General features: G+C 30.4%; 1 protein-coding gene across 1 annotated transcript in view; it reads left to right on the forward strand.

Annotated features, from left to right (window-relative positions):
- Positions 1-13,697, forward strand: part of LOC107453059 (uncharacterized) — a 36,632-nt gene extending 22,935 nt beyond the window's left edge. Inside the window, exons 5-8 of the mRNA XM_087169407.1 lie at positions 3,398-3,569; positions 6,487-6,578; positions 9,207-9,446; positions 13,137-13,697. Of these exons, the coding sequence (XP_087025533.1) occupies positions 3,398-3,569; positions 6,487-6,578; positions 9,207-9,446; positions 13,137-13,598 (966 nt within the window). The 3' untranslated portion in view covers positions 13,599-13,697. The remainder of the gene's footprint in view (positions 1-3,397; positions 3,570-6,486; positions 6,579-9,206; positions 9,447-13,136) is intronic.
- The last annotated feature ends 5,212 nt before the right edge of the window (positions 13,698-18,909 follow it).

The raw sequence follows: 18,909 nt of genomic DNA on the forward strand, positions 1-18,909 counted from the left end.
GTGCTGGAGGAGTAATGTAGCGTGTCTACAACTAAAATTAATCAATTCCAACTCACTAGTATCTGAGACATGTTAACTCGATTCTATGTCGGGGGTACCTTTTCATTGATGTTGGTTAACATTGTCGATAGCACTCGCCCCACAAGACTTTAATACTCAACAGTTTTCTTACACGGCTTTAATGGGGTGCTATAAATTTATATTAATAAATTTACGTTTTAGGAATTTAGAGTTTGAAAAACCATTTTATCGTTTAAAGTTCTGAATACGAAGGTATTGCCTGAAAGATTACATCCATTCTTTTGAGTTGTGTCCATTTTCGTAAGCACGTATTTCGAGCTGTGTCCATATTAGTAAGCACGCATTTCGAGCTGTGTCCAAATTTAACTTATTGAAGATTTATCGTCTATTTAAATTCATACTCTTTCTTACCGTATACAGTGAAACCTGTGTAAGTTGACCACTTGCGGTGCATTGTTATATAGTGGTCAACTTATAGAAGGGCTAATATTTTATTATTTTTACATTATGTTATATTTAAATACACCTTGTTATTTATGTTGTTCTTGTTCTTCATATATTATACATTATGTATTATATTCACATGTTATTCATTTATTACCTCTCATAAATAAAATGAAGTTAAATATTTTTAATGTGACTTTAAAATTTTATATAGCAAATAGCCCATATATCTTAAAAAAAAAAAGATTATGTACAGAATAAATAACAATTTATTACTTAAATTGCAAAATATATTGGACGCGTCTTTTTTCATTTTTTTACACCGATGTATATTGTGTACTATGTTTAATTCTCTGTACACTCCTTTACAATTTCTTTCTCTCTTTGAGGGTGTTCTCCAATTTGTTTGTCTTTAGCTCAGCTGGTTTCATTGCTTTAGCGGTAATTTTTTTCTGACACGCCTGGAGGATGGAGGTTTTCAATTAATTGCAAGGTATAATTACCGATAAACAACAGTTATTGCTTCACCGATTTACAACAATTACCAATTACAATTACCGATAGCTATTGCTGCCAATAAACAACAGTCATTGCTTCGCAACTCCACAGCTATTACAGCCAAAACTATTATTAACTCTAAAGCTATTGCTGCCAATAACTGTTTATCGCATATAAGAGTGGATTATTGCTTGTCTTTTGATATTTATAAATGATGCATAAAATGCATCGTATTCTCTTAACTATTGTTTTAAAGTTAAGTACAGTTGCCCAGTATGCATTTACTCAATGTTTCTTGCACTAATGTTTTTTTTTCTTTTTTTTTTTTTTTTTTTTTTTTTTAGCTTAACGGTCATTGTCTGATATATTTAACGCTGACATTTTTTTTAATCTAAATTATATGAAATTCATCACCATCAATAATATAAAATATATGAATAATATATATATATGAATAATATATATATATATATATATATATATATATATATATATATATATATATATATATATATATATATATATATATATATATATATATATATATATATATATATATATATATATATATATATATATATATATATATATATATATATATATATATATATATATATATATATATATATATATATATATATATATATGTAATACAAGAAGTAAATACTTTTGTATTAATAAAATAATTAAATCTCTTTCGTTTTCATAAAATGTCTTTGTTAAAGAATAAGCGTAGAGAGATTCTATTTTGGGAATTCAAGGCTGAAAACATACCATTGAAATATAAATAGATTTATATTTCAAGGGAAGAGTTATTTTTAGAATCGTTCCCTTTTTCAATACCATATAAGGAAGCAGAAATGATTTTCCTTAATGCGTAAGGTTACAAGGAATGTACGAATGTGCCTTTTTACTCCAAATCTATGTTGGTATAAAACGTAAGAGAGCATAGTTTTGCGTGTCCTTTTCATCATAATGTGATCCTGATAAGCTGTGCCGGAATTGTCCGGAGTCTTGTCCATTCCCCTCCCGTAGGGAGAGTGGACGTCAACTGTTAGAAATGCCAGCCTACATTTAATAAACCTGTTTAGAACGTCTGATGGCTTATGACTGCAATTATTTCAAGCTAAATACAACACTGATAACAGAATTGGAACCCTGTTATTACATATACATATATATATATATATATATATATATATATATATATATATATATATATATATATATATATATATATATATATATATATATATCAATAATATAATATATATATATATATATATATCAATAATATAATATATATATATGAAATTCATCAATAATATAAAATAAAAATCGATACAAAATGTGGCAAACTTAAATCTTCGAAATGCTTTTAAATTAATTTTGTTATTAGGAAGGCAAAACTTTATTTCCGAATTCTGAAGTCGCCAATATCTGTTTCAGGAAAAACTGTTCAGAATCTGCTTTAGTGTATCGGTTTAAGCAAAAATACTGACACGAATCTCTTATTTATCTCTTCCTCAAAAGATTTGGGAAGAGTCTACTCTCCATAGGGAGGCAACTTGGAATTGAAGGAACTACTGCTGCACTCTTGTTGTTTCGTAATCTTGCATTCCGAATTCTTTTTTTAAATCTTTTTTTTATTTCCAATGCCCACCTGTGTTAACATTTCGTCAAATCAGGTGTATTTACAAGGCAGATTTGTTGGCCACTCTTTCTGGGGCACCATATTAGGTGGGCCAACGTTGCTCCCACAGTAAATGCAGATAGCACAGAGAATGAAAGAACATCATGGCTTGACCGGGATTCGAATCCAGATGCAAGGTCAGTTCCCTGACCCCCTACACAGTCCGATCGGTACATCCCGGATTCTTGATATCCGAATTGATCTGGGATTCTTGATATCCAAAACTACGAAATCCACTTTAAACTAACTTTAATGGAACTTATGCGGTCTTTTATTCTTTCATTTTAAATTAATTATTCAGAAATTTGTTTTCAGAATTATTCAGGATTTGATTTTAAATTTATAATTCAGAAACGAATGAAAAATATTTGTAAAAAAAAAAAAACATAATTTATATGTTTATATAGTGTAATGATTCATTCATTTATTTTCAGCTGAAGGACTATTTTAATTTAATTATTCAGAAACGAATGAAAAATGTTTATGTAAGGATTCATTCATTTATTTTCAGCTGAAGAACTATTTTGAATTAATTATTCAGAAATGATTGAAAAATATTTATGTAAGGATTCATTCATTTATTTTCAGCTGAAGGACTATTCTAAATTAATTATTCAGAAACGAATGAAAAATATTGATGTAAGGACTCATTCATTTATTTTCAGCGATGGACTATTTTAAATTAATTATTCAGAAACGAATGAAAAATATTTGTGTAATGATTCGTTCATTTATTTTCAGCTGAGGGACGTTGGAATCCCTCATATGATTGGTGGAGTGATCCTGTTTTCTTTGGGATTGGTCTACTTGGGACTGCAATGTGCAATCACTCTGCTTCTCAAAACAAAGAATGAATGCACTCTAACTATTCGAGTCCTGCTCTTTTTGGCATGTGCTGTTGCCTTCGTGTACCGTATCCTTTTTATAACTACTTACATCAGTTACTATTAGTAAGTATAAATTATAAGAAAAGACGAAATTTTTAAGATTGTGCAGAAGCAGAGGAATACAAAACTCGTTTTCCTTTACTTACAGTGTGCAAAGTAAAAAAAAAAAAGACCACCTTGAATATCTTTTGATCTGATGACCGGATCATCACGTTCTAGGTCTCGCTCTTAATGGTTCAAAGCGGTAAATTCAAATATGCTAATTAATTATTGCAGACTATAATTTAATTCACGAAATTAGACACAAAAACATACTTTCTCTGAATAAACATTTTTTTCGATGGATTAAAATTTCTGATCCCCCAAATATAAGGGGTTGCCACGAAATCTGGGAAATATGGTCCCAATTTGACAGAATGGTCAGGAGAGGGGTCGAAAGTTTAGCCCCCTTAATGTTAATTTTTTTTTTTTTTTTTGCGTATTTTACTACATCTCGAGAACTTTTTAAGCGAATTGAAAAATTATTGTACACAATTATAAAGTTCGTTTATTCAAAGATAATTCCATGGAAAAAGGACATTTTTTGTAAATATTTTTTATGATTTTATTTAGTAATAATCGAAAAAATTTTGAATTTTAAGGAATAATTTTTTTTAATCAGTTTGTAATTTTACATGACAAAATACAAAAATTGAGCTAAATTGTATTCTGCTATTTAAAATTACGTACTGTAAAATGATGCAAAAAATTTTGTACCTTGCAATTAAAAAAATTTCCATTATTATAAATACTAATTCGATTATTAAAAACAATAAATATTTACTAAATTTTATTTTTTTGCGTGGAATTATAATTGGACAAACAAATTTTGTAATTGTGTGCAAAAATTTTTCAATTCGTTTAAAAAGTTCTCGAGATACAGTGAAATACGCAAAAAATCAAATTAACATTAAGGGGTAAAAACTTCGGACCGCTCTCCTGATCAACCTATTGGGACCATTTTTCCCAGATTGCGGTAACCCCCTATATTTTGGGGGATAGAAATCCGAATCTGTCAGAAAAAAATATGTTTGTTCAGAGAAAGTACGCTTTTGTATCTGATGTCGTAACTTAAATTATCGTCTGCGCTAATTGATTAACATATTTGAGGTCGCTCCCTCAAACCAGTGAGTTCTAGAGCGTAAAGATCCTATCATTAGATCAAAAGTCATTGAAGTTGCTGTCTTGTTGTTGTTTAACGTTGCATACATATATAAGTACATATACATACACACACACAAAAAAAAAATCATGCGAAAAATCATGTACCTTTGATAACAATTTTGAAGTCCATGGAGGTAACCTCTAAGAATGACCGACCTCCATTATCGACCATTTTACAGTGGAACGGAGAGTGGTAGCTCCCGAGAGGTAAAAAGCTACATGGCTTTCTTTTTATAAATCAACATCAATCCCAAGAACATTTTAACATAACATCCCTAGAAAAAAAAATTGTCTTATGTAGGGGTAAAAGTAAGCAACTCTTAAAAATAAAAAGTTTAAACCACAATGATTTTTAAGAATATAGTAATCAAAATATAGTAATAAAAATACTTCAAATATAGTATTCATTGTTTGAATATTATGTATGCTACCGTGAGTGACCGAAATTAAGTGAATGTCGACTTTTATCGGTGAATGTCAACAATCAGATAGTCGCTTTGGTAAATTTCCAAAATATTTGTTACATCCGATTTCATATTAATTTACTCACGTTGATATTATTATATTTATTCGATATTTTAATATCAGCTGAAGATAGATTAGAAGAAACATCAGCGTTCGGAGTACCGGTTAAATGCGTACTGGGCACTTGACCTCAAAAAAACATTGATGTAGAGCATACCGGGCAGTGGCACTTAACTATACCTAGTATATATTTCGGACATTTACCAAAGCGACTATGTGATTGTTGACATTCACCGGTGGAAGTCAACAACCACCTATTTCTGTCATTCACAGTATCATATGCAATGCACTTTATATCTGAGCCATACTTTAAAAGTTTGACCTTTAAACAATTTTTCTCATTGAAGAGATTAATTTTAGGACAATCTGTATTACGATATTCAGAAAAGAATTCCAGCGAAAGATAAGTTCTGTAAGATATAATAGAACTCATTATTAAATTTCATTTATATATTAACGTTTTTTAGAGCCTTAGACAAAATTTGAACGACTTACCGAGATTTAAAAAAATTTAGATACAGTCCCTGACCAAATTATAAGACGCATTCTAAGATTCTATGTAAAATCTTAATTATCAGGTGATACTATACAGCTTTATTGTTTTTACGTGACTGAAACCGGTTTGCACTTGTTTACCTTCTTGTATCAATTGGCTAAATTTGACGATATATAATATAAATTCGACGATTGGATAAATTAGACGATATATTATATAAATATAGAATATTTATTATATCAGGTATTATATTAGTATATTATAATAATTAGACCTAATTATCAGACTCACTTTTGTGTTTTAATAATTGCATGTTTTGCACGAGTTTATAGGCAATACTTTTATATGTAAATACATATGTGATGGGTTTTTATACAGGAGATTTTTATATACTTCCTATTTTGTATTTATTTTTAACGTATTGCATTACAATTGTAACCCATTGATACACGAAAGGAAGCAAGTGCAAACCGGTTTCAGTCTCGTAAAAACAATAAAGCTGAATAGTATTACCTAATAATTAAGATTTTGCATAGTTTCTTACAGTGCGTCTAATAATTTGACCAGAGACTGTATTTAGAACTTCTAGAAACAATGTCAGAGAAAGTTGTCTCTCACATTGTTTATTTGATGACAAGCTTAGCCATTTTACTTTATGTTAATATTCGAAATGAAATGACATTTTTATCGATAAATGAATGCTTCTTAATTGAATGTAGACATGATGACCGTTCCTGATAATTTTTCTGGAATATCACACATGTATTATATGAATAGCACGGATGTAGACACGAACACCACAAACCTTTTGGTAAGTGTTTTATATTCTATTTGCATATGAATGATTTTCTAATCTGTCGAATGCATTTTAACCTTTTGCCTACGGCGCCTGATAGCACCTGTTACTCTGGATCATCAGTTGTGCCAGCCGTAACCAAAAAAGTTAAAATGAATCGTATATAACAGTGGTTCTCAACTAATAGGCTGCCATCCTCAAATTGGCTACAGGCAGTGTGGCCATGGACGCTGGCCAATATAAATTTGGGGGTCCAATACCAGTTTTTCGGAACGATTCACTAGATCCATGTCACTAGTAAATAGTACATGTGAATCGTAAACAATCGATGAATAGTAGTATGTCCTATGTAGATTAAGATGTATTGTCTCTTTCAGTATCCTTTCAATATCCTCTACTAATTATTGCCTTACGTGCGCCATACGTATATTTTAGATATTTATTTTAGATATTTTTTTTTATTTAATAGATAATAGGCCTCAAAGTTTCTTTTTTTTTTTAAAGTTTGTGGTTCTCACTACATAAAAAGGCTGGGAACCGCTAGCATACAAAATGTATTTGTCAGTATATTAGCCATCAGGAATCATTTTATAAAAATTGTTAAAATTTCTGTATGATAAAACTTCTGAATGTGGGAACTATACTTCCCATCATTAATTTTCAAATGTAAGTGGGAAGCTATTTTATTACTTATTTGTGCAGCCATCTGCTAATAACTTCAGAAAATATAAGGAAATAAAATACTAATAAAGGACTGTGTTTACATAAATACGGGTAAAAGAAAAGATAAGCGAGGAGTCAAGATGAAAGCCCAACACTAGGAAGCTATTTCCTCTTGTACGTTATGTCCTTTCTCATAGAGTTCATTTATAGTTGTGAACATAGAATTTATAAATTCTGTCATTTATAAGCACGGAAGTTTATGGCCGACACTTTACAGTAGCAGAAATTTTTAAGAACTTAATTTACCTTCTCATCAAAAAGAAATGGTCAAAAAAAAATTTAATTAATTTTTGGTGAAAAGCTAAAAGACTTTCTTTTCATAAACCAATCTCAATCCCAAGAATATTTTAACATGGAAAAATTGTTCTATAATGGACTGAACAAAGGAAACTGCCCTATAATGGACTAAAGTAAACAATTTTTAATGAGTAAATAAATAAGTGAAAAAATGAAAATAATAAAAAGTTTCATTAAAAAACTAAGAAAAAGTTAGCTACAATGCTATTAGAAAAAAATTCTCCAGTTTATAAATCTTAAGACCTTTTTAAATTTGCTTTCGGGGAATTTGCCTCAAGTTGATATCATTGTATGAGTATTGTATATACAATGCGCTATAAATCTAAGACATATTTAGAAAATACTTATTTTTAAACTGTTTTTAAAACTGAAAAGGTTTAGTAGGTTGTCACGTATTAAAAACGATATTGAAAGAAGAATTCCAACAAAATACTAGTTTTTTGAAAAGCGAATTAGAGCTCCTGATAAACTTTAATCAGTCGCAACTTCGTTAAATATCAAAGAGGTTCGAATTAATTTTTAATTTTTTGTCTTGAAATTATGTCTTTCAAAATACGTTAAGATTACTTATGACCCAGAACATCGATTCTACTAGAGCAGTGTTTCCTAAACTTATGACTTTTGTGTACCCTTTCTAAATTTTTCGTAACGCTGTGTACCACTAATAAAAAAAAAAGGAATGCATTTTTTACTATAGAAAATTGAACGGAAGTTCGAAAATTGAACGAAAGAACGAATTATTAACTGTTAACTCTAAAAAAAACTAATTGAAAAATACGCAATCGTAAATTATCATGGCTAGCTTTGTTTTTAAATAAAATTTTTTGAAATTCTCGTTTGTTGCAAGATATTTCGCTTGAGAACGCGTACCCCAGCTAAACTGTTCCCGTACTTCTGGGGGTACGCGTACCACACTTTGGGAAACACTGTACTAGAGGTCTCCAAAACTATGGACAGATGAAAATGAAAGTAGGGTGTTATATACGAAATCAGACACAAAAGCAAACTTTCTATGAATAGATATTTCATGAATATATATTTACCCTATGAATGAATCGATGTTTCCACGAATAGATTTAATTAATAGGTATTTCCCCTACTTTTTTTTCAATGAATTCCAATTTCTAACCCTCAAATTATAGGGGGTAAAATAAGGAAACTAAAAACCACTATTTTTTCGTTTAATTCTGTAACTCCTGTTTCACACTTTTCAACTCCAATGGGTGTTATCCTCGAAATGTGATTTCAAACTCTTGAATTGTTATGTATTATAAGTACCTATTACTTAACCAAATTCCATTAAAGTGGTTGTAAGTATTTTCAAAATATTTTCATAAAAAAATTTCCATAAAAAATTTTGTAATTAGGCTCAAAGATTTTAAAATATTTATCAATTGCTTAACAAATACGAAAATTGCGCTCATGTTATCTTCGTAATTTAACATATAGGAAGCAGTTTTATTTGTGCAACTGAAAATCTAGTTTTCTGAGGAGAGTATGATATTTAGATTTTCAGTTGACTTCTAGATTTTGACTTGAATGCACTTTTTTTCAACTGTTTATAAGCTGTTTAATTTTATAGCCCATATACTTTAACGTACCTATATACATAATTTTTTGCAGCCTTATCCATCGACTTTAGGAGTGGATCTCAAATTACCAATTGATATGGATGGATCTTACTTCACAAGTGCCGTAGCTGAATGGGCGTTCGTTATCTGCTTCTGTTTCTTCTTTTTCACCTTCTACAGTGAGACTCAGGAATATTCCTTACAAATTATCATCGAAACTCACACAACTCATGGAACTGAAGTTTCCGATGAACCAAAAATAGATTTTAGAAAGGCATCCGTACATCAACAAGTAAGCTATCATTTCGAGAAATCTTTTGCAAGATAGTACCTATTGTTTAGGAAGGATTTTAGTTTCAAAAAATTATGTTTCTGGGCAATAGTCTCCAATGCCAAAAAAACATTTAAAAGTTTTTTTTTTTTTTAATCTTTTATATTGGTACAATGGGTGATGCTCTATGTATTTCACATCTGCACACTTTACGGCAAGATCAACACCATAATCACAAATAAAAAATTGCAAGAGTTGTAAAATATCGAGCTAAGCATTAATAAAAAGTAGAAGATTAAAAAATGCAGACAATTAAAAAAATGCAGACAATTAAAAAAAAGCAGCCGATTAAAAAAAAGCAGACGATTAAAAAAAAGCAGACGATTAAAAAAAGCAGACGATTATGTGGAAACTTAAGAGTTGATTGTTTTTTCCAAACTGAGTTTTATTTTCGACAGCGTACATTTTAAACGTTTTTACTTATGTTAAAAACGTTTCAATCTTTCTATGTCATTTTTATGGTTAACTTATTCATTATTGCATAACTGCCATCGACGCCATCGCGAGTGAATCGTCATGGCAGTCGTCGATTCAAAAGATAATCAGGTTCGATACACGCGTAACGTCGCTTACGCGTGTGTAATTAATCAATTAAATCTGATTTAAATCAGGTGGATATTTCTAATCACGCAGTTGGAAGTACCCAATTACTGTGTTAGAGGCAATTTATTATTATTATTTTGTTAAATAATAACGTAGATATTTTCTAGCAACGTCGAGGAATTTTAATTAAAAATAATCTAAACTCCCCTCCGTTTTGAGTCGCTTATTGATTCGCAATTTCAGTTCATGGTCATGGTTACTGGGCAACATAGAAATCTATGAGGAAGAGTCATGGAGAAATGGGGTGAATTCTTCCCCCCCCCTCCTTTGTTGATCAAGGAAACTATATGTCATGATTAAAAAAAAATCGAATACAAAATCAAACAAATTGAACTGCTGACTTTATCTGGGAAAGTAACATTTTTATTTTAGCTGTTGCTCTTCAAGTGAAATTTATGTGTTGAATATTACTGAATATAAAATCATAAAAAAATCAAATCAGATTAAAAAAATCTTCACTATATAACAGGGCTAAAGTAATATTGTTGATTTTAAAAGAGGATTAAAAGGATGAGATTTATGCACATAAATAACTATGAAACATTTTTTCGAAATTATGATCTATATGATTCATTAGTTATTAATTTAATTTGTATAGTTATTATGGTTATTTCTTATTAGTTACATATGTTAAACAGTTAATAAAGCGTTTAACAAATAACATCAATGTTTAACTAATAACCGTTTAAATAACGGTTACGGTCGTTAGTTAAATCTATAATTATAACACTAGCTATAATATTAGCTATCTAGGATTCGGTCATATTTAGAACTACTTTTTCTTTTTTTAAAAAAAGCTCAAATAGTTTGTAAAAGTATTAGAAATATCATTATAGATGATCGTATTTGTTGATGCATTGGTAATGCATTTGTTGATGAATTTTTTTTAAAGTATGACCAAAATTTTCGAGGCTTAGAAATGAAACTGGCTTTAATATTATACACTAATTCAGATTGTCATTTTTTATACTTAGTTTAACAGTCGATCTTAATGATTTAAATACGCCATATTTAAGTGAATTCTGGAATTTTATAAAAAAAAATTTCGGGCAATAAATTCTGCATTAAAAGGTTTTTGGTTTCAAGATAATACCAAAGAGTAAATTTATTTTTATTTATAGAATTCTTGATCTGTATAATTTTTATTGAAAATGTTAAAAAATCTATTATAAAAACCCGAAACAGATATGTTAATATCACTGAAATTCATTCGTGTTAGAAAAATTCGTGTTTTTTGTAACCCTATCTAAATTTGAACATTTCATCAATTTTTTTGCAAACAAGCTTTAAATCAATATAAATAGTTAGAGAGGTCTATCACTACGGTTTATCAAAACATTACTAGAGCTAATATTTATCAAAATCAGATCTAAATATTTCTTGTTCAAATTTATAACGTTATTCATTTTATTTAAATTGTACAAACTCTTAAAATTTGCAAATTCTCTATAACAGCGATTAGTACCATTTAGATTTAAGAAATTATTGACAGAAAATTAAAATTACTACATACAAAAATATCTAGAACAGAAGTAAATTTTTTAAAATAATCAAAATATTTTATGTAATTGTTAGCACTTACAATGGATGGAAAATATATGACACAGAAAAGCAGTTTCCTCCTAAATATGAAATTAACAGAAATAAAAATGAAATTCCGAATCTAAATCAAGTAAAGGCAAATAACTAGCCTCATAATAATTTTTTTAGCAATAAGAAATGCACCACCACGTTTACAGTTGCTAGCTACTGAATTACGATCGTTTTCGAAACACAATTGTTCATTGTTTATTTATTGGAATTACATACATTTGCAGGTTTGTGTGCTCAATTTAGGCTTATAAACCTTTGTCAAATAGAAGGACAGATAACAGAATACAGAGCACGAAGATACATCCAGGGTAACAACGGGATTCGAACCCGCTACCTCCAAACTTTGCACAGCGTGATACCGCTAGGCCCCTCGAAACACAACAAACCTGTCATCAAATAAATCGCAATCCTTGATGGATGGTTGACTGAATGTAAACAACATCAAGCTTCCTAAAACATGAAAAATTTAGAAAACTTTCGGTGTATCCTTCCGCTTATATTATACTTACGAGGCGATGTGTGAAGAGGCTTATATCCTAGAAAGTTTTGTTAATGTGATTTATGTTTAAATTTACGCGTAATTTTGCTATTCAAAGGAGTTTCCTGTAATTTATAAATTCTAACTGGTAAGGAGCCTGCAACAAATTTAACAAAATTAATATCAAAACATAAATAAAGTGTAAAGTTTTATTTTATTTGTTTTTAACATTTTTTATATAACCGTTGTTGAACAGCCGACCCAATTAATGTTAAAATTAAAATCTTGGCTGATTTAAATGCTCTGTTGTTGGCTGTTGTCCGCCATTGCTTCTGTTATTAACGTCACGTTGTAATCCAACTGCAGTTGGTTTGGACGGCAGTTGTCGATCAAGCTGAGTGTTCGATGACGTATGCTGTCAAACTCATAAATTGACCAATCAGAGGTAAACATTCGTTTCAAGCTGAAGCCGCCTTTTCCTAAGAAACCAGGCCTTAACCCGCATTTGCGCTACATGGAGACGAAGACCACGAGAACCTCCCGGTTAGTCTGATGGCAAAGGGACTCTAACCCATGATCCGTCTATCACTGAGGATATTTTACGTCAGCACTGTGGTCGGTGCAAGCCGGATACGGAATTCGTATCGACCAGCCAGTGCTGGAATTTGAACCCGTTTCACCTTATTGAAAGGTGAACGCTCTATCCTCTGAGCCAACACGGCTCCCTATTATATATATATATATATATATATATATATATATATATATATATATATATATATATATATATATACATAACCGTCGTTGAACAGCCGACCCAATTTTTGGGTTCACGACTACTAATGTTCAACTCCGTAGCCTTGTAATTTTGAACCCAATTAAGAAGACAAGGAAACTCCTGGAACAAGTATTGGAAGAAATTTGCCTTCGTAGAGGACATTATATTACATTTTAACTAATTTCGTAATATTTTACAGATGGACGTAAAACCACCACCCCCTCCAGAAGTGAGAAAATTCCTGAGAAGGGACAGCACGTGCCAAACAACAGATGACGTCACAAAGGAACTAAAAAGCACGTATTGTTCCAGACCAAACGCCACTTCAAAATCGAATCAGAGAAACGGAGTAAAAAAAACACTGATCGAATCGGAGCTGGATGCTAAACTACACAAACTTCTCAACGAAGTCGATAAAAAGAACGCAAAAGTTGAAACAAACGGCACGACTCAACACAGCATTTCCACGAGCACCGAAGACGGCGCCGTTGTCAAGACTGGTAAAAAAGACATGTCTGAAGCAGAAAGGAGCGTCATCGAAAAAATCGAGATAGTTGTGAAGAATGCCGAAGACGATGACAAAAAATCTTCTGAAACTGCAAAAAAAGAGGGAGGTGAGGACGAAGAAAAACCATCCACCTGTCCGTTAGCAGTCCAGTGACCCGTACAAAGAAAATTTCCATGTCTTTCAGTTTTGTCTCTTGTATTTAAAAATATTTATATACCTGTTGAAATATTAAAAACCATCTCCATGTTTAAATTTCATTATTTCTTTTATGTTTATGATAAATACATAGACTATGCTCGTTGTCAATACAATAGGCCAGGGATGGCGAACCAATGGCACGCGTGCCATTTATGGCACGTGACACAATATTTTGGGCACCCCACCGATCGCTATTGTTATTGCACTATGAATTGTTATTACACAAATGTTATTACAATTTGAAGCATATGTAACAATTAAATTAAAAATCACAAAAACAAACAAAATAATAAACAACTATTAATAAAAAAATTAACAATTAATGCTAAAAAACAATTAACCATAAAAAACAAGTTAACAATAAGTAACTAGCAAAAAAAAAATTAACAGTCTTGCTGAAACTAACATCTTACAACCTAATAGAAGTTATTTGTCATCTAATCTGCAACAACAGAAGTCACACTGATGTTACTTCAAGTTGAATTACGCCTATAACTGAGACATTGCAAAATGTTTTTTTTTTTTCAATGTAAATAGTTTTCAGTTGATAGTATTTAGTATTATTATTTTCCCAATAATCACGAAGTAAAAATTACTTGACGGCACGTCTATGACATCATTAAACAGTTTTTTAGAAAAAATGGCACGTCGGTGTATAAAGGTTCGCCACCCCTGCAATAGGCGTTTGGTGGCTCGGCGATTACACCAGTCTCCACACCTTTCCTTGCTCCGTCACCATGGTATCCGCGAATCTTGCTTTTTTCCCACACTGATATATAGTTTCTGGCCAAATTATTAGACACACTAAAAATTCTACGTAAAATCTTAATTATCATGTGATACTATACAGCTTTATTGTTTTTACACGACTGAAACCGGTTTCAGCTTGTTTACGTTCGTGTATTAATTGGTTAAATTAGACGATATATAATATAATTTTGATGATTGGGTAATTTAGACAATATATTATATAACTATAGAATATTTATTATATTAGTATAATATAATAATTCGATCAAAATATTAGATGCACTGTTGTTTTTTAATAATGATATGTTTGCCGCGAGTTTATAAGCAATACTTTTATATATATAAACATACATGTAATGGGTTCTTATTCAAGAGATTTTTAATGTTCTTCCTATTTGTATTTATTTTTAACGTATTGCGTTACAATGTTAACCAATTAATACACGAACGCAAACAAATGCAAACCGGTTTTAGACGTGTAAAAACAATAAAGCTGTATAATATTACATTATAATTAAGATTTTACATAGAATCCTTAATGCGTCTAATAATTTCGCCAGGTACTGTATTACTATTTCTTACTAAAACGTACAGCCGTGGGGAAAAAGCTAGATTTCCCATAACCATGAGAACGGAAAGTGTGAGGCGAGTGAAAAAATTTCAGACGCCTATTCGATTCACATAATAGACACCTCACCGTGAATTACATTTGAATTAAAGCATATCATCACGTGAATCCGAGCGAGATGCATAAAGAAACAATGTTAACTTTACGTATTCAATCTTGAAGCTAATTACTGATTATTTATGGTGTAATTTAGTGGTAAATTTCTTCTTTTTTTTATTCAATCTGCATCTGAATCATAAACGTTTTCTTGATTTTAAGTTAAATATAAATAAAACCTAATTCATAACGTTAATTTTTAGCGAAGTTTAGCAATAAGTGTTTTTGGGTGCTCTTTCGTCAAGCAAAAACTACAGTTAGTGCCTCACACTTGAAGTCAACTTTAAACTATAAAGGCCCTAAAGAATGATCTGAGCTTTAGAAGTAACAAATAATTTAAATATTTTTCAAAGATATTTTTCGTAGTTTTTAAACTGTTAAACAGATTTTGGGGATATTTTTTAAAATTTGGTAAAGGGGAGAATATATATATATATATATATATATATATATATATATATATATATATATATATATATATATTGTTTTTTTGGTGGGGGATTTTTCAAGTCAAATTATTATATCTTCATAGAAGAACCTTGCGTTCACATTAAATCTATACATCTATACATAATAATAAAAGCGGCTGTGTGTGTGTGTGTCTGTAATCACAATATATCGCCCCAGAAGCCTCGCCCAGGCTCGAAACTCGACACATAATTGTGTTTTGACATAATGAAGAAGTATTTTTTTTCTTTTTCAAAAATTTGGATTAGTTTTTTAGTTATCAGTCATTTTATAAGAAAATCTATGCTTTTTCGTCTTCAAAGAGCCATATTCAAAAAACTATTAAAAAATGCATATCTCTTATAAATGTATGCTAATGCGAACCTTACAAATGAAACATTAATTTTCGACAACTTAAACCAATAATATACGAAGGAATTAATAATTTAATTGTAAGGTTCGCATTAGTTTACATTTATCAAAGTGGATAAAACTTTAACTTTTGTACTAAAAATGTGGCAACATATTAGATACGTAAATAGAACGCTACGCTTTGATATATTTATCGCTGCTCATAATTGTTATAATAAGTTTTTCTTCTTCTTTCCACGCTCTTTTTTTTTTTCTTAAGCGAAGACGATAAGGGAAAATTATACTTAAGGATGCCCCTTGGCGAAATTGGTGACTTATGTTTGGCGCTATTCCTGTATGCGCGGAACACCGTGGTAACAGAAATAACGGCCAAAACATAATGATATTTAAAAAAACATTGGAAAATTTCAACAAAACATCGGATAAAGCTTGCAATGAACCCAATATAAGCAAAATTAATAAATCCAATAAAAAGGATTTTGAATCGAAGCAAAAATTAATGGAGTAGGTGCAGAAAGAAAAGGAAAAAAACAACAACTCACTTCTTCATTAAGCTTGAATATTCTCAGATTTAGGCGCACAGAATTATCTAATAACAGTTAGATACTGTCTAAATTTATTGTGAATAGAATCTGTGTACCTCCATCGTCACATAAATTCGGCGAAATATGAATCGAAAATGGCGTTTGTGGTACCGAACTGGTGATGACATTTTTTTATAAAGTCCTTTTTTATGACTGCCCACATACCTTCGATCTTATTGACCAGAAGTAAAAGTAACCTTACCAGCCGGTATCTAACGAAGAACTAATGGACCTCTGAAATTACGTATACCGTTGAACATTAATAACGCTAAAATCTAAACCGTTGAGAATCACGATTGGGTTTCAACATCACCCAGCTTGGCGATCACAACTTGGCGAGAATCAAGGGGCACCCTCAAATATAGTCTACCCGACGTTAATTTTTGTAGCGATATAGAAATAGAAATTGATACCATAAAAAAATTATAGAGAAATAGATACCATAAAAAATTTATTCGTTTTCGTGTTCTTTTCATGTATTTAAAGCAACTTTTGTATGCTTTTACAATTTCTGAGGCCTTTTTTTAAGAAAAAAAAACAAGTCTCCACCTGATAGTTATATTATAGGTTAGGTTACCATAGCAAAGTTACATCTTCAAACATCCTCAAGAGCTATAACACATCTGCAGCAGAACTGGATATGAAGACAAAATTGCAGGACAGAAACACTTTAATTGTCCACTAATCTTCAGATTTCCTGCTATGTTTTAAAAAACTTTATTTGTGGAAACCTTTAGCGTGGCGGACAGCTGGCCGCCTTTGCGGCTAGTAACAAATAAAAAGCACATTTTTAAGTAGTGTTTTAAAGTAGACGAAACTTTTGTTTCGCAGTGAAGTACAGGGAGATTTTGCCCTTTCACGTTAGCTGCAGTACGCTCCTGTACGCAAGATTGTAGCAACTGCGCAAGCTCGCATTTATTTTAGATGCTACGTATCCATACGTTTATGTTAGCGTAGTTTGCGCTACAAAGACAATGCTACAAGCACGCTGTTTATAGCTGTTAAATGTTTTTCTTTGTTTAAGTCTACCTTCGAACTTAAAACATGAACAAGGAATGCGAATTTAAAGAAGTGTTTTGATGAAATTTAGAAATGAATCATGTGATCTTGCAACGATTGGTTCATTCAAGAAAAAAAAATCATTTGATTGGTGTTTCTTTAACCTTTTGGTTGTCTAATTGCACTAGTTCCATGAGAAACTAGATATATTTTTGCTATTTAAAAATTTAAATTTTATTTATTTTTACTAAACAATTTAGTTAAATAATCAATCGAATGTCAGAAATATTTTGTTATTAATATTATTAATAATAATAAAAATCGGGTGCATTGTTTATCGCTGAATTCCTCAAAATCTAGAATCTACCAAATTTTTTGCTCAGAGATACGCAGTTTTAAGTCGGGCAAAACATCCCCAATCGTATGCAACAGCTTTAAAGAGATAGTCTATGTCCATTGTAAACGTTTGTTTTGATTTTGTGGTCAAAGTTAGAATGATATTCTACTACGTTAGCGTTTTTAATTTACGAATTTTTGCAAAATTTCTTATTTTCACTAACGAGGTTTGATGTTTTTTCACGGGCGTATGCGCATTTCATCAAAACTGACGCATGCGCAATTATTTAAAATATTATATACGGGGGGCGAATTGCCAAACCATACCATAAATTATAAAAGGGTTGGCGAAAATTTCTATTGGCGTTAAAAGAGCGCTCTCGCAAATCGCCAAACAGCTGTGTGCTTGTGCTTTTGTTTTGTTTTCGGTATCACGAATCTATCATTCACCAAGTTATATATGGGTGCGACAATTTAGAGTTTCAAATAAGCTGACTTCATTAGAAAGAAAACAGAAGTATAAAAAATATAGAAAGTATAAAGAAACGAAAAATAAAAAAGAGAAAAGAAAAAAAATAAATGTTACAGAAGGCAAATTTTGGATATAAAGAAAAAAAAAATTTCCAGATATTTTGCTATTAAAGGGATAAATATGAAAAGATAATAATAAATAAAATATCACTGTGAAGAAGAGAAATATTTTGAATGGGTTAATAAACATCAATAACATATTTTTACTCTCAATTTAAATATTATAAAAAGTTTGGAATCAATAAATTTAATGTTGAAAGACAAAAAATACCATAAATCTATTATTACATAAACATATTTATCATATTAAAAAAATTCTAAAATGCTTTCTAAATGATATCGATAATTTTTGTCTAAAGATTTCCGATAGAATTCCTTTATCTTCAGGTCTGTTTACAGAATAGAAATGGGGAGTTTGTCATTACTGTAAAAAAATTAATCCTAATAATAAGGGAATCATAAACAACTTTCACAATTCAACTAATTTTATGAAACTTATATCTTGCTATTAAGCACTTTCAGA

This window comes from Parasteatoda tepidariorum, chromosome 8, assembly GCF_982258835.1.
Source record: "Parasteatoda tepidariorum strain Cologne lab strain chromosome 8, Ptep-v5.0, whole genome shotgun sequence".
Taxonomy (NCBI): domain Eukaryota; kingdom Metazoa; phylum Arthropoda; class Arachnida; order Araneae; family Theridiidae; genus Parasteatoda; species Parasteatoda tepidariorum.